Raw genomic sequence first — 23,896 nt, forward strand, 5'->3', positions numbered from 1 at the left:
CTTGTGCAACACAGTTTCCACAAGTACTGTACGTGTGATCTGGCAGAAATTTTTTTTTTTTCGGCTAAAATGTCTGGGAAATTTTGTGGAAGGAACTTGTATCAACCTTTAACATCTGCACAAATTTGCTTTCCGACAGGTGGTGAAATTCAAGATCGTAACGTAGAGCAATGGAAGGAAAAACGCTATCATTCACTCATTTTGAGGAAGAAGCATGCGCATCCATTCACACAGAAGGTAGGCCAAGACTTAGACCAACTGAACTGTGTTTTTTTTATGTACTGTGAACTGCGTAACAGTACACATGCATGTGCATGTTGCAGTCATTTAGGAAGCACAGATATCTTCGCATGTTGGTAAATTCGAGAATAGCGCCTGACATGCAAAATTTGTGAAATATATGGCGTACACAGTGGCATCTCTGCACAGAAGTAACATGCATCACATCTCAAGGAGGAAAATAATTTTTGTCCAGCTTCCAAATGTCACTCACTTCGAAAGAAGTTGCCCACGGCAAGGTGCTACAAAACCACTTGCCCACTGGCCCGGGGCAATGAAATTCACTGGCCTGGGGCAAGTAACATGAATTGACAGTTGCCTCTTAAAAACAAGCAGCCATGGCCAAAACGTCCATTTGGGCAAGTGGAAGAAATATTGTACGTAATACCCTGCATTACGTCAGAGGTTCCATATCATACAGGGGAAAACCCTTTCCAGTCACTATGATCATCTTGATGGCAATCATCTCGACGCTTGATACTCATCACGGTCCTCATAGTCTTCCTCATCTCCTTCCTCCTCGCTCTCCTCCATGTTGACGTCGCCATGGTAATGATGGATGTCATCCTCTCCCTGGCCCTGCACGTACTCCATCTCCGGGCGGGGCTTCATGACGTCCGCCTGCTGCCTCAGCTTCTCGATGTCGTACTCCAGCTCGAGGCAGGCTCGCTCGATCTCGTAGTTCTTGGTCACAAGACCGGCCCAGCTGCAAAAGGAGGGTCAGACTAGTGTCAGATTGGTTATCTATATATTACAAAGGTTACGCAGATACTCAGTGTCTTTTGTCCAGTCTAATTTCTCATTTTGGTCACATGTGTACAACATCCAATATACCACAAAGGTCACAACAATTTCTCTTGCTGTAAAAGCCCATTAAATAATTCCTGTACACAACAGCTATCTGTCTCATAGCACTAGCTGCAACCTTATCGTGATCCATAAATCAGTGAGTTTCTAACCACACATGATAGTGTATGAATGGGACCACTAAAATATATATATATGTGCAGAATAGCTACCAATACTGTGTACACTAGGTTCATCTTTCCATAATTGTCATTGTTATATTTTCCCTTCAATGGACTTTCTGTGCACATTTGACTGTTTATTAGTGAATCCATTTACTTGTAAGCAGTTATCATTTAATGAGTTTGATCAAAAGGCTTTTAGCCATTATGCCCAAGTATTTCACACTGTAGTACACTGTAATAACAGTACCAAGGGACAAGAAACAGACTCATAACTGTAATAATAAATCATGGGGTGTTTACCAGCAAATTTTGGGTCTAGGTAAATAGATGTAGTTATCAGGCATGCAAACATGGCTGTTTTACTGTATCAACATGATAGTGTTTGGCTTGATGATCATTAAAAACATACTTTTATCAGCTTAGAAGAGCTCGCAACTGAGACAGTTCAATCATGATTCCATCATCTGGACGCCATGATAACAAATACAACTTCTTATCTGCATTATTAGAAAATCATCTATGCCATCTTACCTCTCTTGCAGTCTTGTCAATTCAGGCCCAGATGCAGTCTAAACAACACAGAACGAGAAAAAAAAAAAGAGAAAAGGAAGAGAAAATGTCCTCAGTCAATTATCCTTGATATTTACATTGCTTTGTTCTTCTAAACCTCTTTGCTCAAGCTCTGCTTATCAATACAATCTGATTTATTCAGCAGTGACGATAATAGGAAGATTAAATGAGAACTTACCTGTTTGAAATTTAATTTTGATTTTATAAGTAAGTCGTAGAGAAGAGACTACATGTCTCATCGGGTGTAATATGAGATCCCGCTGGTCACGTGTGTGGCAATTTTTTAAAGTTGTACGAGACTACAGGATATATTGATAGGAAGATGAAGATGTTGAGAACTATACCTGCATAAGGCTACGTAAGTCGCAGGGTGGGAAGAGGAGGGATGTAGTCTCTTCTCTACGACTTACTTATAAAATCAAGATTAAATTTCAAACAGGTAAGTTCTCATTTAATCTTCCTATTTTATTACGTAAGTCTCCGATCGAGACTACATGTCTCATCGGGTGTAATATGAGATTTCAAAGCCCTGTAGTCACGTACAGAACAATACATCTGTAAGCCATCAACGGCATCACTACAGACAGACATACCTGTGCACTCTGTGCAGACTGCCATTCCATATGCAGACTGAAGTTGCCAAGTCACATTTTCAGTAAAGCCTGGGCAAATTGGTTAGTATCTTGTAAGGGCTTGCAATAAAACTTGCGGAATGTCTTCTCAGCCATCCATCCAGCCCTTGAGAGGATTTCTGACACAGGCACCTCACTCCTTTGTGCTGCTGACGTAGAGGCCGCCCTTGTGGAGTGAGCACTGAAGATCTGTGTATCGACACCAGCGTCATGTAGGACAGTCTTAATCCAACGTGCAATTGTTTGCTTTGATGCACGACGGTGAGGCTTCTTATAAGCTACTAACAAATGTCTCTCCATCCCTCTTAGATTCTGTGTCCGCTGCACATACTCTTTTATATAATTCACTATGCACAATCTCCTATCTGGAGGGTACGCATTTAGTGTGACACTGAATCCCGTATTTCCAGGCTTGTTTTGTTTCAGTGTGTTCTCAAAAGAAATCTCAACAGATGATTTTTTCCACCTCATCCTGTCCAGGTGGATAACATGAAGAGACTGCACCCTTTGTGCAGAAACAAGTGCTATCAGCATAGTCAATTTCTGAGTAAGTTGCTTCAGATTAAGTGCCTTGGATGGAGACAGCTTTCTGAGGTAGTCCAAGACGACTTTAACATCCCAGATAGAAGAGTAGCGAGGAGCAGGCGGCTTTAAATGAAAAACTCCTTTCATAAACCTATTTACAAGTGGGTGCGACCCAAGAGGCTGTCGTCCACCATCAACTATGAGAAACGTGGAAAGGGCACTCCTGGCTGTATTCAGGCTACTGTATCCAACTTTTTCTTTGTCTAACATATTTGTAAGAAATGCAAGGACATCACAAACTTGGACATTCAAATAATTAATGTGTCTCTCTGCACAAAATCTTTTCCATTTTCTGATGTACACCTGGTACTGTGCTTTAGTGGATCCTTTCCACGACGCAGCTATGATGTCTATTGTCCTTTGTGTGAGGCCCTGCTCTGCGTAAAGTCCCTTCCAAGCCTGCAACATAATAGAGACAAGTGATTATTCAAAGGATGTGGGGTGCCTGAAACTGGTTGACATAATAATGTCTTACTCTTTCGAATTAACATGGGTTCCTCAACCAGCATACTCTTAAGGATAGGGTACCAAACCTGTGTTGGCCAATTGGGCACCACTAAAATCCCACATTCCTTATCCTTCTGAATTTTCTGCAAGCACATTGGCACTAGATTGAATGGGGGAAAGGCATAAAACTCCCACTGACTCCAATCAACTGTGAAGGCATCTACTGCCCAGGCCTCTGGTTCAGGCCTCCAAGAAATATATCGGTCTACCTGTTTATTCAGGCGGGAGGCAAACATGTCAATTTCAGGCACACCAAATCTCCTGATTATTCGTTGAAATATGCTCTTATTCAACATCCATTCTGTGCTGTCCGAGAATTTTCGAGACATGCGATCTGCTTCAATATTCAATCGCCCAGGTAGGTGAGCAGCAGTAAGCCAGATGTCCTTACTAATACACCATTCCCAAATATCAATGGCCATTTGATTACATTCAGGAGATTTTGTGCCACCCATATTGTTCAGATATGCGACAGCCGTTATGTTATCTGCTCTAACAAGTACATGATTGCTCCTTTTCTCTGAGCAAAAGGCTTTTAGCCCATGACTAACTGCTACCATTTCTAGCAGGTTAATTTTATTCTGATTTGCCTCTTTCAACTCATCACTATTCCATCTGCCACCTGTTGAAGTGCACAGATTTGTTGCCCCCCAGCCTTTACCACTGGCATCTGTGTGGATTTCCACATCTGGTTTTGCCCTCTGCATTGGGCTAAACTGTGACTCAAGGTTCCATATCCACCACTGAATTTCATGGATGCTTTCTCTTGACAAGGTCATATGCCTATCGAAATGTCCCTTGTTCCTTGCAAGGGCAAGAATCTTGTCTTTCTCTAAGGCTCTATAATAGAGAGGGCCATATTGTACTGCTGGGAATGATGCCACTAGTTGTCCAATAACCTTTGCAACTGTTCTGATAACAGGTTTCTCAGTAGCCAACAGTTCTTTACAAGACTGCTTTATGTTCTCCTGTTTTTCTTTTGGAAGCCTAACACTCATATCCAGAGTGTTCAGATTGAAACCCAGAAAGGTAATCACATGAGTAGGCTCTAAAACTGATTTTTCAGGGTGAACAATAAAACCCCAAATTTGACAGCAACTTAGTAGTTGTGCTCACTGCTGCCTGCATTTCCTCGGCAGTTTTTGCAATGATAAGTGTATCATCTAGATATGCAATTACAATGTGGCCCTGCTCCCTGAGCGTTGCCAAAACAGGCTTTAGCAGTTTTGTAAAGAGCCTTGGTGCTGAACTAAGCCCATTGGGAAGTGCTTGAAATTGCCATAACCTTCCCTGCCATGTAAATCTCAGGAATTTTCGAGAATCTGGGTGGATAGGAACCGTGAAGTATGCGTCTCGGAGATCGACTGAAGCTAAATAATCTCCCGGAGAAATAAGAGGTAGAGCTGTCTTGATATTATCCATCTAAATGCTGATACAAAATACTCTTGTTTAATTCTGTCAAATCCAAGATGACCCTGAGGCCACCATTCTTCTTTGGCCTTGTGAAAATATTTGATATGAATTCCCCTTCTACATGTTCACATGCTTCTATGACATTTTTCTCAACCAGCTTGTTGATTTCTTCCTGAATCGAGGCCATTTCCTCAGAATTTCTTTTGAATTCATGAAGGGGTTTTTCCCTACAAGGGGGATATTTAGCTGGGTCAAATTCAAGCTTGTAGCCCTGTACAGCTTGCAAAATATATGTATCAGATGTAAGCTCTCCCCAGTTGTGCATATGTAGCTTCAGTCGACCTCCGACTGCAATATCATTGACATTAGATGTTATTGTCTCCCTTACCTCATCACTGTTTGGGAGTTGCTCTATTTCATCCTGCCCTGCCCTTGGCCGAGCTTCCGGTACTGTGGGGCTTGGCGTCCCTCTCTAGACGCTGTCGGGGTAAACGTATGGGGAGCTTGTTGTGGGGTCCTCTTCCTCCACTGGTTTCGTTGGCCTAAAAAAGGCCTAGATGTGCTCCCTGGCGAATCCGCGTAGGATGTCCGCGACACCCAACCAGCTTCCTTGTATCTGCGTTGAGACCCCTGGCTTGGGTAGGGGTGATAGGCCGGCTTGGGTCTTTTAAACCCGCCTCTCATCACTCCGGTCTTGCAAGTCCTTTTTACTTGCTTGCCCAAGTCATCCCCAAAGAGATACTTGGTTACAGGGTTTGTTGGTTTCCAGAGATGAGTAAATTTCGTGTTCAGGTCCGGCTTGATCAATTCTTTACGAAGAGCATTCATCTCAAAGTTTGCGTTGCACAACAAAGCTAGAACGTCTTGCTGTTCGGGAGATACGTTGCTTGGATCGAGCAGGCTGACATAAGCCGAGATACCTCTTGTTGGGGATTTTTGGACCCTCTGAAGTTTCACATCCTTCGTACGAACAGGGGCAGAGAGGTTTTCCCAGATCGTCTGATTCACTTTCAGGGTGTCGATCCCTCGACAGTTCGACGGCACTGGGTATTTGCTACTTGTCTCATCGAGCACTTTCTCTTCCAGATGATGGCTCATCAAGTAGTTGACAGAGCTTGCTAGCTCCTCATCAAGAGGCTGTCCAATATCTGATGCCACCGCAAATTTAGCAGCAAAAGCTGGTACTGTCTGTGCTTCTGCCCTATCCACGCACGACTCCAGCTCTGAGCTATGCCCTGCACTCAAGGCATGCACCATGTCATCATCCTCAATATCCATTTCTTCTGTATGTGCCAAGTCATAATCTGCACTAACGCTAGAAGTTGAAGCAGAGGCTGAATCACTTCCACTGCGATCAAGATGTCGGTCTGGCTGTGCATGTCCCATGCCTGCCACCCCTTCCCTTTTACTGGGAAGAGCCTCCATGAACTGACAGAGCAAGCCTTCGAGTCTATCAAGACGACTGTTTACGGTCCCAAAGTTATCATTTGTCAACTTTGACGAGTTGGATTTCGTAGCAATCCGAGGCCGAGTCGCCGCTACCGCCGCGCGGTCGCCAGCCTCCATCACCGCCGGTACTCCCCGTCCACGGCCCGTGTTGGCAGCCGTACCTTTCGCTGCCGCTGCGCGGTCAGCTTGGCTAGCACTCACCGCCTGTTGTGACTCCATTGCTGCTCTGTTTTCACCCGAAGATTCTGCCGCTGCGCGGTCAGTTTTCTTCTCTTTGTTTTCTTTTTCCGCGGCCACGCCAGCGGATCTTCTATCCTTCTGTTCTTTCATTATTCTGATAAGTCCGAAAGGAAGAATTTCCGCGAAATTCTTGAATATTCGAGGGTTGTGAAAAATACTTTTCACACACACAAAACGCGCCAACGAATTGCCACACACGTGACCAGCGGGATCTCATATTACACCCGATGAGACATGTAGTCTCGATCGGAGACTTACGTAATAAAATCACTATTATGAGTCTAGAAGAGTGCAGGAGGAATGTACACATAACACATAAAGTGAAAGTGATGCCCACCAAAGATCTCATGAGAAAGAATAGATTAGAATGGTATGGTCATGTATGCTGCTATGAAAGTGATGAAAACATCAGAAGAGTGTTCGAAATGAGAGTAGAAGCAGGGAGGTGGAAGACCAAATCAGAGGTGGTCTGATACTATAAACCCTGACATATGTTGGCCTGATCTGGACAGGAGAACTGTAAATGACAGAAGCAGATGGCACAGTCTGGTGAAACTGGGAATCAGGCAAAAACCCGCTACCCAAACAAGCTGTGGCAGTGAAAGGTGTGGAAAGGTGTGTAATGATACTCACTAACGAAACACAACAGAGGACTAGCACTGTAAAGAACACAGATTGAACAAATTCTTGTTATATCAACAATTATTTTTCTTGTCCATATGTTCAAAGCTTCTTTGTATGCAATTACTTCTCTGATGCTCTTTTGATATGTACAGAATAAATTCGCTGGTCCCAAGGAGTTTTTATAATAATACAAGTAGTCCACCTTACAACCAAGTAGCCAGCCATCTATAGTGACCATCTGCTTCATGCAGCCACTTAAAAAAAAACAACAGCAAAACAACAACAACAACAGCAACTGTGAGTTATTACAAGGTCACATCCCCATTTTCTATTAAGCATTGCTACAAGGCACACAAATAAATGAAGAAAAATCCAGAGTTAAAATGCATAAAAAGGTAGCCTGCATAAATCACCTGCTTATTTTTTCTCTTCCAGTTGACTTCTTGGATCTGTTTCCTGACATCTTGGAGCTGTCTCTGTGTGCTGTCCACCATCTTCACAAGTGTTCTGAGTAAAAATAAAATACCGCGGTAAACAAAACTAGAAATGTCGCTACAGTGACTGGTTATACCCCCGCCAAACAACATTTCATAAGCTTTGGTCAAAAAACTGAGGAAGTAGTTAAATCTGCAAGATCTTTCCTTGATCTTCTGCCATTAATATGCCGTTACCATGGCAACGTACTTTCGGGTACTGTCAAAAAATGCGTCTTGCACATCTACAACCAAAGGCACACATCTGTACCAAGTTTCATGGAAATTGGGCAAAAACTGAGGAAGTAGTTTGCAACACAAAATTTTCCATCATTTTGGCTCATAATATGTGAGCTGTTACCATGGCAACATACTTTTTGTCACTGTCAAGAAATGTGTCATGCTGACCTATATCCTAAGACAAACATTCAATATGAATTCCATGAGAATTGGAAGAACACTGATGAAGCAGTTTTGCCATGAAGCATTTTGCCCTATATTTTACCAATAACATGCCGTTACCATGGCAAAGCACTTTTTGCCACTGCGGAAATATGTGTCTTGCACATTAACATATTCAGATGAACATCTGTACCTAATTTCATAAAAATTGATCAAAAACTGTGGGAGGAGTTCGCGACGCAAGATTTGTACCCATTTTTGCCCATAATATGCCATTACCATGGCAACGTACTTTTGGGTACTGTCAAAAAATACGTCTTGCACATCTACAACCCAAGGCACACATCTGTGCCAAGTTTTATGGGAATCGGTTGAAAACTGAGGAAGTAGTTCGCGACGCAAGATTTGCAACGGACCGACCACCCGACCGCCTGACCGCCCGACCGCCCGACCGCCCGACCGCCCGACCGCCCGCTGATTCCTATATACCCCCTTCAAACTTCGTTTGGCGGGGGTATAATCATGGTATTCCACTGAAAAAAAAAGGAAGATGGAAGCATCATGTATACTGCAGTGCAGGAAAATACTACTGGGCAAAGCTAAAGTCCTTCTGCAGAAGAGACAGTTGCCATACAGCAGGTCGATTCCATTCAAATGCCTAACAGAAGCATTTGACTTCTTCTAAAATTCATTGAATATGAAGGTTTGTGCATCATGTTGCACATTAATTGCTATATTTCTCTCTTTTTAATTACCATATTTCTAGGTATCTCAGTTTTGACCCTATCTCCTTAGAATTTCAAAACCGTTTCATTTTTATTTATTTATTCATTTTATTCATTTTTTTTTTTGGGGGGGGTCCATTTTCTATAAAACTTTCAATGCTCTTGTTTGATTGACTACTTTATTTGATGAGTGAACAGTCAGCTTATACATGGAGATGGGTTTCATCCTTTAAAGGGGAAGGCCACCTTGAAAATTATTTAGCGTGAACAGACGAAAACTTAGAGGAACAAGTTAATAAAAGTTTGAGAATTATATCAAGGGTGACTGCACGGGACATAGTGGGATTTCCAACTTGTTTTTGATTGATTACAACTTCAAAAAAATCAAAGCTCTCTCAGATTTGATCAGTATTTGCTCAACTTCAACTGTGCTGTTCCTCTAATTCTCCTTCTATTCACACAAACTAAATTTCAGGTCGGGCTTCCCCTTTAAGGTTGTTCATGCACTGCATAGCCAGTGCCTCTTACTCGTTGTGTGCCCTCCAGGCGCGGCTCCCAAACTTCTGGAGCAGCTCCAGGTTGATGACTCTCTCTGCCTGGTGCTCCAGCTGTGCCATGGAGTTTTCCACACACTCCGTCCACGCAGTGATGTCATTCTGCCTACCAATGGGAGGGGGAGGCAGCTCATATCTAGCAGAAGTATAAACAAGCATTCCATTTAGTCTTAGCATCTTGGCAGACATCTTTTGATTTACCAGTAAAACATAATACCTGTACATAATGAAACAGATATCCCATAACAGGTTACATTCATAACATGCTATATTTGTATCATACAATGTTTAGAACATATAAAAGACTTAATAAACTTTCTCAAAACCATGTTAACAACATTTTTAGACCGGACATCAAATAAGCAGCACTAACATACATACACATACGCAAATTAAGATGTGCATGGGATTTACATCTCTTGCTTTAATCAATACAGGAAATTTGGCATCAGTCTGAAAGCAAAAGGAGCCTCAGTCCAAAGCACAAAGGGCATGATAAATTCATGCAAGAAACATTTAATAAAGTTTTCATAGTTACTAATTCTAAATCATCATGATGAGGATATGTACCTTGGACACATAAATGATGACTAGATGAGGATATGCATGTACACTTCACACAGGAAAAATCTTTCCCTTGATCTTCAGACAAATGGTATGCAATCACATGGCATGTAGGGTAACATGATATCCATTTCCATGTAAAAGACTCCCACACAATATTCATAATCTGTTCTCTCTGAGTAATTATTAATTTGGATAAGCATTGTGTAAATATTTCTTTGATCCCTTTTCTCATGTCCCTCTTTATAGATATTTTCTATTGCCTTTCTCAGCACCATGAGTACATATTCATGATGGATACTGGCACATTACAAGTGTTCATATTAACATTATCATCATCATAGACAGTCATATCTTTGAGATCACATACCTCTTCATGCTCAGCATGTCCATGGGTTGCCTCATGGCCATTCGCTCAAACTCGTTCTTGAGGACCTCGGTGACAAAAGGAGTGCTGTCGATGCCAGGCAGATGCTCAAGATAGTTTTTGGTAGGCCGGTAACGACGCGTTTCTTCCTCCACCAGAGCATATGCCTGCAGAAAACATTGGAGAGAGAGGTGGCCATGTGTTGTAGAATTACACTTCTAGTTTTGTCAATCAAGTATGGCCTCACAGTGTCTAAATTCTAAAGCTCAGCTCTTTGAGTTTGATCTCATTTTCTTCTTTCGAGTGCAAACTTGTGCTTGAAAATGGTCAATGCTAAGTAATAGAATGGATTTCAGATATGCTAATAGAATGGTTTTCATGAAAAGTTAATTCATGAATGGAAACTTACAAAACTTTTGCTATTGAGAATACATCACATATCTCATAATGGTGATATTCAAGTACAGTCCAACCTCAATTGCTCTTACTCAGACTTCTCTATTATCTGGACGCCTGAAAGCAGTGAAGAATAAAAAAAGTGATTTCGGACACAACTGAAACTCCTACAAAACTATGGAAGGCAATATACCTATGATATTCCTTACAGAAACACATGAAATTTACACTATTTATCAAAATCTACACTACAGTTACGGAGTACACAACTACATGTACCTGTACATACATGTATGTAGCGTAGCTACCATTGGGTCAGCAGCTTATTTGCACTCATTACCATGTATACATAAACACTGTTTCTCCCATATATATCCGGCCAAATCACTTACAAATATATCCGGGCGAGTGCCAGTCCCGACTCCCGACATGGCCATATAACAAAAGTTTGGACTGTATTGTATAAATCTTTCAATTTCTTCATGCCTCAATTCTCATCATAATAGTTGTCTACTATCTCCTTTGTCTACTGTAATTCTTCTTCTCTTTTTCTTTTTCTTGTTCCTATTATTCTTGGCTTTAGGGGTCTAAATTAGGCTGCCAGCTTGGCCTCTGGAGACTTGCCTGAATCTGCATGGAACACCTCTCCAGTAATGACATCAACTGAAATAAAAAATCCTACACACTAAAGATGGTCAACTCTCAGTCGAAAAGTGAAACGCTGCCGCTTGGAATTGTGGGATTTTTAAGAAGTGCGGCACTAGCGCTGAGCGGAGATAGTTTCTATATAAGCTGACTAGCTGTACTTTCCCCACTATGTTTGTGTAGGACCAAGAGATCTGGAGGCTACAAGAAAGAAGGAATTTTCTGTAAGAATCATGAGTAAACCCAAGAATTAGTACAGTGCATTTAACTGCATCAATAGCTATACACTAGCTACACCAAATCATCAGTAGATTTATCATTATTTCAATTTCCAAAAGACTGTGCACAGCGAGTTTTCATTTTACCTCCCTGGTCACAGCAAGCGGCAGAATCGCACACAGCTGGCTCAGCCTGAGCTCTGCTCGCAGGTTGCGACACTCGCTGTGACTGTGCACGTCCACAAATTATTGCAAGCTGCCTTTGCAAAAGGCTAACGTTTGTTCGATTTTGGTTATCAAGCGGTGGTCACGGACGCCGGACGTGTCCACCTCTAGCTCCGAACTTGGAATCTCTGTTATTTGGATAATTTGGATATTTTGATATTTTGGACTCACTTTGCATGTTTTTGGGCCATAGTTGAGGCATATGGAATATACGTCTTTCTAGAAGCACGCCGTCGAACAGTTTTAAGGTAAGCAAACATCCGGAATTTCGCACTTCGCACCAATATAGATATAACTCAACTTTCCCGCCAATTGGCGTCTTGTGAAACCATGGCGGTGGCTGCCGCCTCACGAGAATACGATAGAGCTGTAGACCCAAAAGGGGCTTTTGACCCCAAGGGGACAGACAGCGACACTAGCTATGATAAAGTTCATGAAGAAGATTACAGAGTTGTTTCAGGCAGGCGTAAGAAACGCAAGTACAGAGAAGGCTCAAGTACGGTGGAAGAGATAAGCACCAGAAGGGACTCTATGTCAAATTCCACAGATTCCGAAACGGACTATGACAATTACGAAAACGTCTTTCGTACGCCAAAAGCAAATCCTCCAGATCTGAAAGTGTTTATCACCCCCATCGAGCGTTCCAAATCTCTTCGCAACATAAGTTTACTGGTAATTGCCAAATCAATCCAAAATGTGTCAGGAAGCCCGCCAGAATTCATGAAAAGTATGAACGCAGGAATCTTAGTTAAATGCCGCAACGAAAAACAGCTCAGACAAATTTCCGATATTCAGCAAATCGGTAATGTCCCGGTCAAAACACAAAACCAAAGGAGTTATCTCAGGGGTACCCATAGAAATGGGAGAGGAAGAGATCAAGTCAGAACTAAAAAGACAAAAAGTGATTAATGTAAAGAGAATAACTAGAAAAACCTACAACCAGGAAAAGAAAGATACTCTCTACACCCCAACACGCAGTGTCATTTTAACATTTGACTCAAAACAAATCCCTGAAGAGGTAATTCTCTGCTTTCAATCATTTAATGTAAAACAGTGGATTCCACCTGTTGTAAGATGCTTTAAGTGTCAGCGTCACGGTCATACGGCAGCCAACTGCCGTTCAAAGACCCGATGTGTCAGATGTGGGGAATCTCACTCTTTTGAGGAATGTCCCAGAAAAGAAAATCCCAAATGTGCTAACTGTGGCGACGACCACTCGGCAGCTTACAATGGATGTAAGATTATAAAGAGAGCGAAAGAAATACAAAAGCTAAAGACGGTACTGTAGTTTGTCATACGCTGAGGCCGCAAGAACGTATCGGGCAAAAGAAGAACAAACAAAAGAAAAGACACAGAAAACTTCTCTTCCCAATCGAGTGAGCTACGCCTCCGCGGCAACCATGGCAACCAATAGTGGCAATCTGCCGGTAGCCGGTGCCGAAGGGTTGGCAAGAACAAAACCACAGAAACAAACGGCGCCACGCATTCTCCCATCTCTCCCTTCCAGTACTGTAAGCCAAGCTGTTGAAACTATCAGCAATCTGATGGTGGGAACAGACAGAAAAACAGATACAAATAAGGGTGATGTAGTGGAAAGCCAAACATCGAACTCAACTATTGACAAAACTGAACAAAAAGGAAATCCACCTGGAAGTAACTTTCTTGTGAATGCTTCAAACGAGGAAATAATTTCCTTTGTGGTCAAAATTGTTCTAATTTTCGTAAGTGAACAAACGGAACCAGAGATACTCGCACTCATTCGTTCTCTTGTGGAACAGGTATTGATCGAAAGATCAAAATGCAGCAGTTAAACAGAAACCATTTCATGACTGCGCTGGTCATTCTCCAGTGGAACGCCCAAGGGATGAATGCTCATGGAGGGGAATTGATTAGATATATAAATTCTGAACATGTAGGAGTAATTCATTTGATATGTATACAAGAATCTTGGTTTGCGGAAAATACTGAGTTAAATATTCCCCAATACACCACACTGTCAAGAAACAGAAAAAATGGACAACGTGGTGGAGGGGTAACTATATACGTTCATGACTCAGTAAGTTTTGAGGAGGTTCGAATTTACGAAGAAATAGAGATGCAACTGATTGATATATATTTGGACGATTATGTGTTGTCGGTAGTGAATTATTATAATCCTTGCAAGAAATTGAATGATGATACTCTGAATATGTTACTTTCGAAGGTGAGAGATGTATCGAAAGTATTAATAGTTGGTGATTTTAATTCTCATAATGTATTATGGGGTAGTTTACGAACAGATCTCAACGGTAAATTACTTGAAAAGTTTATGATGTGTAATAACTTAGTTGTTTTAAATGACGGTTCTGGAACAAGACTGGATAGTCACACCGGCAAGACATCTTGTTTAGATCTGTCTATCACATCGGCAACCCTGGCCGGTAAATGCATGTGGCAAGTGTTAACAGAATCACTTGGAAGTGATCATTATGTAGTGTGCACTCAGTTATACATTAGTGCAAACCCTTTTCATTTACGTGAAATCAACACAGGAGGCGAAAACCAATCTTTCAGAAAGATCAACTGGAAGAAATTTACCTCCTTATGTAATGATCAGTTAACTGTTGATTGTGTTGACAAATTCGAGAAAGATGCCTCTCCAACAACGTTGTTTGAAGAATTTATGGTACGCTTAACCAAAATATTAGGAATATCAAGCTACCGCCCAAAAGACACAAAGCGCAACCCTGTCCCATGGTGGACGAAGGATTGTACGGACAAAGTAAAACAGAGAAACAAAATACAGAGAAAGTTAAGGAGACAATGGTCAAAGGCTTTGCAAAACGAATTCAGACAAAGGAAAGCAGAAGCACAGAGGACCATCCGTAAAGCCAAACACGACTACTGGCAGTCCTTCAGTGCGAAACTAAACTGCTTCTCCTCAGTTTCAAAGGTATGGCAAACAATAAAGAGGATAAACGGAATACCTGTGAAACAAAAAAACATGCCTGCTTTACACTCCGAAGAGGACATTATCATCAACGATAAATGCAAAGCACATGTTTTAGGAAAATATTTCGGTAGTGTAGGCGGGAAAGAGGAAAATGATGAGAATTATAAGGATATATGTGAAGTTTGGGGATCGGTGAGGACAGATTCTGACAGCAGTCGTGAATTAGTTTATAATGAACCTTTTCAGTTCCGGGAATTAGAGAGAGCACTTAGTTCAAGAAAAGGCACTACGCCTGGATTGGATGGAATAGGATATGAGGTTTATTGCAACATGCCCATACATTCTAAAGAACTTTTATTATTAATTTACAATCGAATTTGGGAAACTGGTCTTATACCACAAGCATGCAAACACTCAATTTTGATCCCAATCCTGAAAGCAAATAAACCCCCCACAGAATTGAGTTCTTACCGACCAATTACATTATTACCCTGTTTTATGAAAATTATGGAAATTATGGTTAAAGAGAGGATAAACTTCTTGGTGGAAAAGAATGATTTATTATCTCCGATACAGAGTGGATTCCGTAAAGGCAGAAGCTGTGTGGATAATATAATTCACCTGGAAAATGAAATACAGAAAAATTTGAAAGTGAGTATTAAAACAGCCGCAGTATTTATTGATCTAGTTAAAGCATATGATAGACTGTGGCCCGAAGCCGTCCTCGTCAAACTGTGGAAGGCAAACTTTCGAGGGAATTTGCTACATTTTATAGCAAACATGCTGTCAAAGCGCACCTTTCAGGTGCGTGTGGGCAATGCACTATCTGAAACAATGGAGATGGTTAACGGATTACCCCAAGGAAGCCCTTTGAGCCCCATTTTGTTAAACCTGATGCTCAGGGATATTCCAGTTAGGCCTAACCCCAAAGTCCTATTATACGCCGACGATTGCGTAATATGGCAATCAGGTAACGACATCACCGAGGTTGTGTTATGCCTACAAGGATACTTGAATATACTTAACGAGTGGTTCAAAAGATGGGGCATGCTCATCTCATCCCCCAAAACAGTGCCAATACTGTTTTCACGATCCAACAAAGAAGAGCCCATTTTACTCTATCTAGACAAACAACCACTTATTCAGAGAAAAGAACACCGATATCTCGGAGTTATTTTAGACAAGAGGTTAACGTGGAAATCTCATATACAAGACTTAGCATGTAGAAGTAAAAAGAAAATAAATATACTTAAATGTTTGGCATATGCAAAATGGAGTGGTGGAATAAAGGATTTGATAACAGTATATAAATCCCTTATTCTTTCTTTATTGGATTATGCATGTGAAGCATATGAATCGGCATCTGATTTTGTCAAAAATATACTCAATTCAGTTCAATATCAGGCTCTGACAATATGTTTGGGTAGCAAAGTCGGAACCTCCCTGAGAACTCTCCAAACAGAGTCAGGAGAGATGCCCTTAGATATGCGGAGAAACTTGCTGAGTGCAAGGTATATCAAGAGAATTGAAACAACTCCCGACCACCCCTTGCTGGAAGATGTAGGGGACTGTTGGCAATATAGATTTTATGATACCAAAACTTGTTCAAGTAACTCCTTTGGAAACAGGATAAAGCAGATGAAAGAGGAAGTCTACCTTGATATGCCTGTTGAGCCGGTAACTCCTTTAACTATCCCACTTTGGCATATCCCAAAAGTGAATGTCTCAACTGAGTTAAGTGGATTAATATCGAAGTCAGATAATCCATTGTTTCAAAATCAAATGAGTTTAGAAATTACACAAAAGAAGTGGAGTCACTACTTGCATGTATACACGGACGGATCCAGAAGTCAAACAGGCATAGTGGGAGCTGCTTTTTTCGCACCCTATTACAAATACAGTGAATCGAAAAGACTGCAGGATTTCACGTCATCATATAGGTCGGAACTTGCTGCAATTTTTATGGCATTAACCTGGTTGAGACAACATAGTAATGTGTATACAGAAGTAGTAATTTTTACTGACAGTTTAAGTGCTCTCCAGGCCCTTGAAACATGTAATTTCGAGGATGCTTTTGTGAAAGAAATACACGTTCTTTCGATGCACCTGCTGTTCAGGGGTATGATAGTACACTTTGAATGGGTGCCCGGCCACTGTGGCATCACGGGCAATGAGACAGTAGATAAAGCGGCAAAAACAGCCCTACAAGAGAAACATATCGGAACGAGACATGAAAACTCGTCACATTGAGGACGAGTTAGGTGATACGCTTGTGGTCATGAGATGACAGTCATCTGTGATCGACAAAGAAAAGAATGTGATATAGGCACCTTGAAGTTATATTGAGCGTGCATGCGAAACCGTATCTGTAACCACTCGACCACGGGTCATCCACGGAAATGGTAAGACAAAAAAACAACAACAATGTATAGATATAACGGGGGGAAAGTCAATGCCCACTCAACTAACGTGGCCGTGTGAACATCTATTGCATTGCTAGACGGAAAAGCGGCCTTGTAACGACTGAGGTCGCTATGCCATTTCTGGCAACTTGGGAAAAATACGTCCCGCAGACATAAAACCTATAATCGGCTGGTTTTGATACCTTGCCTTTAATCACAATTTTCAGTGTAATGACGTCATCAAATTACAAAACAATGACATGGTCTTGAAAGAAAATTGTTCAAAGTACAACACCTCAGTCGTCGTCATTACATACTATGATCGGTTTGACAAAGTCAACCTGCAAAATGTTGCTGCAGTCGAAGCAATGTGGTCTCCAACACACAAAAAAGAGGGATATGGCGTGTGTGTGTGTCTGTGTGTGTGTATAGGTGCGTTTATATACGAACGTGATTTCTACATGGACGAATATGTAATACAAAATTGAAGAAAAAAAAACAGTAAAGTAGCTAATTATTTTGTTTCGTGATCTTGTGGGGTTCGAACCCGCAACCTCACGTCTCTGAGACGTCGCCTTTAACCACTCGGCGACACGTCTCGACGGGAAAATATGGGGAACGTTATGGACTTGAAAGACAGTTGTTCAATATATAACACATTCATCGTACGTTGTCAGTTTGCTATTGACATGACGATCTATCATTTGAATATGAGGCAGGCATTAGTACCTGTATGAAATTATTATAGGCATGGTTATCAAATTGCCCTAAAATATCCTTATAATTGCCTTATTTTTACACACAGTTACGCTATCCCTTTAAACTCGTCACAGTTTAATCAGAATCATTAACATCATACATTAGTACCATATTCAGTTCCATAGCTGATCACGTTTGCTAATCAATTAAGAGTAATTGTCTAGCATGTGTCATATGGCCAACCTGTATACACACGTATATACACACACACAATGCTAAATGTATGTATCAAACATCTGTAACACAGCTTTGAACTAACTATAGGAATTATCGCTGCACTTATCATCCATACTTTTTATCACTATCTGAAACTCCACAAAAACCACTCATTGACAAATAATCATCAATACAGAAGACTGAATACCTTTTTTACAATGTATAGCTTGTTACATGTATAAATCAGCACAAAGTAACCACGACTACATTGTCTTACTGAATTAATATGAACAAATTTCATGTTGTGACAGTATACTATATCAGTTTGAAAAGCCCAACCTGCAAAACTATAATTTTGCAGCAGTCGAAGTAATGCAGTCTCCAACGCAAAACAAAGGTATACTGTGTGAGTGTGTGCGTATAGGTGTGTTTACATGCAAACGTGATTTCTACATGGACGAAGGTGTAGTACTCTATTGAAGAAAAAAAGTAAAAAAAAATATATTATTTTCTTTCGTGCTCTTGTGAGGATCGAACCCGTACGTGTGCAACCTCACGTTTCTAAGACGACGCCTCTAACCACTCGACCATACGTCTCGACGAGAAAATTAGAGGAACGTAAGCTTATGTACGTGAAAGATGAATCAGGAATCGTTTGGTCCGCATTCCATTCTCATTTTCAGTTTTAAATTGCAAAATTGTCAACCTCATGAGGAGATTTCAAAGAATAAAATGCATGATTACTGCAGCTTATTGTCACAGCTACAACATAAATAAGTTTCAGAGGAAATGAAGCAAAATCAGCTGAGATAAAGGTGCTTAAACGTTGTCAAGTCAATGCATGGTTTCTAAAAAAATCACCTCCCATAGACATAACACGTAAACTTGTCCGATTTTGCGTCTTTACCTTTAAACACAATTTAAAGCATGATGACGTCATCAAATTTCAAAACCATGACATGGACTTGAAAGGTAAATGTTCAAAGTACAACATATCTGAATTTGGGATAATATTGAGCTTAAACAACAGAGATACGAGCAAATGAATGTCAGAAACAGTACCTCAAAAAAATTAATTCCACTTTTTTGATTTCAGATGACGATATGATGACGTCATAATGTAATTATGGAAATAATGATACTTGAAACGTCATGTCCAATTTATATGCTTTTGTAATATGCAATAAAAACATAGGGTCACCTGACGTTTTAAAGAGCTATGGCGAAATAAACAAAGACATGTTTTTTCACTATATTTGCACATAGACGCGCACGCGAAATTTGAACTTTGACGCAAGTGCATTGCTTTGTTATTTGTAGGAATCGATTAGAAATCAATGGATATTGTTGCTCAAAGTATCAGGAATCCAAATCTGTCAAAAAAAGTGTATTTTCATGTTGCTGACGCGCTGTGCGCGCGAAAATGCGCGGACGGACGCGCACGCGCAAAATTGTTTGAAACGCATAAAATTGTCTGAAACTTCGAGATTTCCCATTGGAAAGTTGTTTTGAGCCTTTTAAAATTTTGACGCGCGCTTACGCGCACTTAATGATGTCCTAGGTAATTAGCATCAAAAGAAGTAAGATAGAACGTGACCTGAACTTTATGTCCACAAAAAATGATACAGAAATGACCTTTAGTTATGAAGTTATGATCGATCATGTAACATGGTCCAAAAATCACAAAATGGCGCCTAGACGACGTCATAGATATGTTACTGTCATGAAAACCTTATTGTGGCTAGATATTGTCATGAGACATGTTCCCTGAAAATGTCATGTTATTCCGTAATGTCATTCTTGAGATATTGATGACACAAAATTGTCCAGAAAGAAAGAAGAATAAAAAGAAATAAAGAGAGATTTTGACAATCACAATAGGTGATACGCTGATAGCGTATCACCTAATCAATAATGGACTCAACTAGAACCGGAATTTGTCAACACTGACAAATTAGGTGATCCGATCTCTTCGAAAATCAATGATTTGAGTCATGATCCATATATTCATGACCACACAGGTTTCATCTGTGTTGACGGGACATTGGCCGAGTGATGTTTGGATTCTCATTTAGAAAAGGGAGTGAGACCTGCCATCTTAGGTACCGAATTCCGTATACACTAACGGAAATACAGAATGAAGTATATTTGACCTTTGACCTCACTTTGCACACCCAAGATGGCGTCTAAGCAAAAAGTGATTATTTTATGAAATGATTCTTGTAACATGGTCTTTGCGTGTGCAAAATATGGGAAAGATAGGACATGTATTCACCAAGATACAGGATGAAACATTTATGACCTTTGACCCTAATTTACATACCCAAGATGGTGTCCGATCAAGTAGTTGTTATTTTATGAAATAATGTATGTGACATGTACTACATGTAAACATGTGCAAAATATGGGATTGATAGCAATTGTTGTTGTTCATCTATTGCACAGAAAGTAGTAGAAAGAAAGAAAAATAAAGAAAAAATTATGTTATTTTATAGAAATTTGAAGGAGAAGCATAAAAAAATCAGAAAAAGATAAAGTAAGGAAAGGGAGATTAAGATTAACTAAAGAAAAAGAAGAAAAAAAGTGTTCAAAAAATTAAATAAAAAATATTGGCAGGGGTGAGCCTCGAACCAGGGACCTTAGGATTACGAGTCGGATGCGCTACGCAATGACCTATTTCATTCTCCATAGGCCCTGTGTATTAAGCAAAATGACGCTGCATCGAAGCCTAGTGCCATTTTCAACCAAGTTTTTCGACGTGATGCCGACATCGTATGAAAAAATGGAGGGCACATTACGATAGCCCAAAGTCTCAGCTACAACATACTAAAATCTGGGAGAAATTCACCGAAGCATAAGTGAGCTAGTGCTAAAAAAAGAGAGTCATGTCAATTTTAATTGCTAGAAAAACTGCTCTCCCATAGAGATAACACGTAAACTGGTCAAATTTGACAATATTACTTTCAATCCATTTTTATGAGGTGATGCCGTCATCCAATCAAAATGTTGTAATTTTATTAATGAAAGATCATTTAATAAGCTACAACATACTGAAATCTGGGAGTAAATTGGCAAAGGATAAGTGAGATACGCTCGAGTGAACTTGAAATTTGATGACGTCATTTTGAAAATTTATCTTTTTTACTTTATTAAGAAATTTGATATCTTTTCATCATTTTGCCAGCATCGCCAACCCATGAAATAACATGTCCAACTCATCAGCTTTCAGAATATGTAAAGAAAATGGGGGGTTACCGTCCATCCTGACGAGTAAAATCGGATTTAAAATTGGCGTTTTTTTGGCATTGTTGCACTGTATATCGCCATTGACGCGCGCGCGGAATTTCAACTTTGACGGGCCCATATGACGTCATATTGAGTCGGATTGACTTGGAACTTGGTAGAAATATTCCTTGACATTTTAGGCATCCGATAAATGTAAAAAAACGGGAAATTTCCATTGCATATGAGCTGTGTGTGCAAATATGTGCGCGCACGTACGCATCCGTCCAATTTTTTCAATTTTTCAAAAAATGCTCCAAATGGTCTGAAACGTGTGCAAAAAATTTTGAGCTCGATTTGAGCATACAAATATTTCAACGCGCGCGTACGCGCACGTTTTAAGAGAAAATATGAATTTTGAGAATATGAGTAAAATGCGCATAACTTGAAATGTATGTGACGTAAATTTCATTGCAAAATTCTATTCTATTAATGAGATATGAATGAAAATGTGTTTTCATATAATGACGTCATAGTGACGTCACGGTCGACTGATCACTATGATTTTACTTGATCTGTCGTCTTTGGGACATGATACATATATGGTATAAGTTTGACATTGAAAGGCAATGCACTTTCTGAGCTAACCACTGCACAAATTTTGCCCAGAAATAAAGAAGAATAAAAAGATGAAGAACAAAGAATCAGTACAGATACAGAAGGTGATCCGAGAGGATACTCGGATCACCTAATAAGATGGAAGTTAAATGTGTTTTGAGTAGTTATTTTAATAAGAAGTGGCAAAAAAGATGGGAAGAAACACAGTCCCCCTTAAAAGAAGTACAGAAGTATGTAAGTGGAAAATATGAATGCAGATTAAAAAACAGGAAAGAACAAATCCTTATTCATCAAGTCCGTATGGGTAATATTGGACTGAATTATGATAAGTGGAAAGTAAATTTGCATGAAACAGGCAACTGCCCTATTGCCCCGAAAAGGAAAATTTAAGTCATTTTTTATATGATTGTCCAAAATATTTGATAGAGAGAGCCATGTTGATCGCAGACATTGGAGGCAAATATCAACGGGATATCAGAAAAGTATTATCCACAAAAAATGTTGATCATTTGAGGGCATTAATCTCATATGTGAAGAGAACAAGGAGGTTTTCCAAAAGACTTATATAAGTCTTATAGAGTTATACAGATAATTATCTTTTGAGTTTTATTTAATTTAGATTTGCACACTGCACAACCGGATGTTTGCTTATTACATAATGAAAAAAAAATGAATTATTTGTAAATTATATGTTTATTTAATGGAAAGTATATATGAAATAATAATATAATTTTGATGTTTATATATCGCATTCGGGAGTCTGCTTGTGCACCATATATGCGTTGGGCAGAGGGTCCTGAGTGCGGCAAATGAGGGATCTAGGTCTGTGTGCGCGACCGAGAAGCCTGCTCAATGTAACAAGCCGGGCTGATCAGAGTTTGCCATCAGCATGCACCAGAACTTATTTGCCCCAACCGTATAACAGCAGACACATAGTGCGCATAAAAATGATAGTAAAGAGTTATTATTTTTCATTTATTTATTATATGTAAAATAATCATATTATAAAGATAAAGGTGTAAATATTCATATTTGAATGACGCGCCTCAAATACAAAAACAACAACATTGGTTATATCCGCTCAACGCTAGCGCGCAACAGCCACTTCTGTTTCACCAGCGGCTGTGTAAAATCTGGAGAGATGATCATCTTATGTAGAGTAGGATCTTCGCTGACATCATCAGACATTCCTTTCTGAATAAATCATGTGTAAGTTTTAACGTTAGATAGATCAGGATCCACGAAACTCTTTTGCACTCTCTGTGTTTCACTTAATTGTTTACAGTCTGCTTTTATCACAATCACATAAGACTCTAGACAATCTAGTGTCTCATAAGATAGTCATACGCCACTTGCTCTTCTTCTTCTTCTCCTCCTTTTTCTTCTTCGAGTTTCTCGTGGATTGATTGACAAGACACCATCTCTAACAGCAGCATGCATGCAGCACCAACAGCAACACTACAAATACACGGGTCCCATTCATTTATTTTCACGTTTGTCATGAAATTTCAATGGACTGTCAAAGTTAAACATTTTGAGCTCAACACAAAATATACTTACTGCTTCCCTCACGCCAGGCTCATCATATCCTTGATCAACATACGGTAAAGCATCGACAATTACTTCTCCGGCCATGCTTGTTGGCGTTTATGGATGTTTTTTTATAGGTTATTATATGAGAGAACTGTACTCAGCTCACACTCACACTACTCACTAGTCACAGGTATTTGTACACCGTTGTAACTAACTGTGTTACACGCACCGTGAACGCGTGCTCTGATCCTGTGCACTGCATGTGCACTGACAACGTTGACGAACGAACCGCCGCGGAGCTCGGAGCTAGGCGAGGTAGTACAGTGCATAGTACGCAACGCCAGAAAGAAGAAGCGGCTGCTTCTGCAATTTGAGTTGATCGCACACAGACCAAGTTGTTAGAGTGTCTCTATACTGGGCAAGTTCGTGCAGAAT

The 23,896-nt window shown here is 40.2% G+C and overlaps 1 protein-coding gene across 1 annotated transcript; it reads right to left on the bottom strand.

The window, feature by feature from the left end:
* Positions 1–741: 741 nt before the first annotated feature.
* LOC139712183 (pre-mRNA-splicing factor SPF27-like) lies at positions 742–23,595 on the bottom strand. Its single transcript, XM_071624021.1, has 6 exons — positions 23,489–23,595; positions 10,359–10,522; positions 9,399–9,560; positions 7,684–7,777; positions 1,782–1,819; positions 742–985 (listed from the first exon to the last, which is right to left on the bottom strand). The coding sequence occupies exons 1-6, from the start codon at positions 23,561–23,563 to the stop codon at positions 742–744; spliced, it is 777 nt and encodes a 258-aa protein (XP_071480122.1). The 5' UTR covers positions 23,564–23,595.
* Positions 23,596–23,896: the final 301 nt, after the last annotated feature.

The sequence above is a fragment of the Diadema antillarum genome, unplaced genomic scaffold (assembly GCF_040938485.1).
Source record: "Diadema antillarum isolate AM-2024a unplaced genomic scaffold, OU_Dant_1.0 seq00001769_RagTag, whole genome shotgun sequence".
NCBI classification, from domain to species: domain Eukaryota; kingdom Metazoa; phylum Echinodermata; class Echinoidea; order Diadematoida; family Diadematidae; genus Diadema; species Diadema antillarum.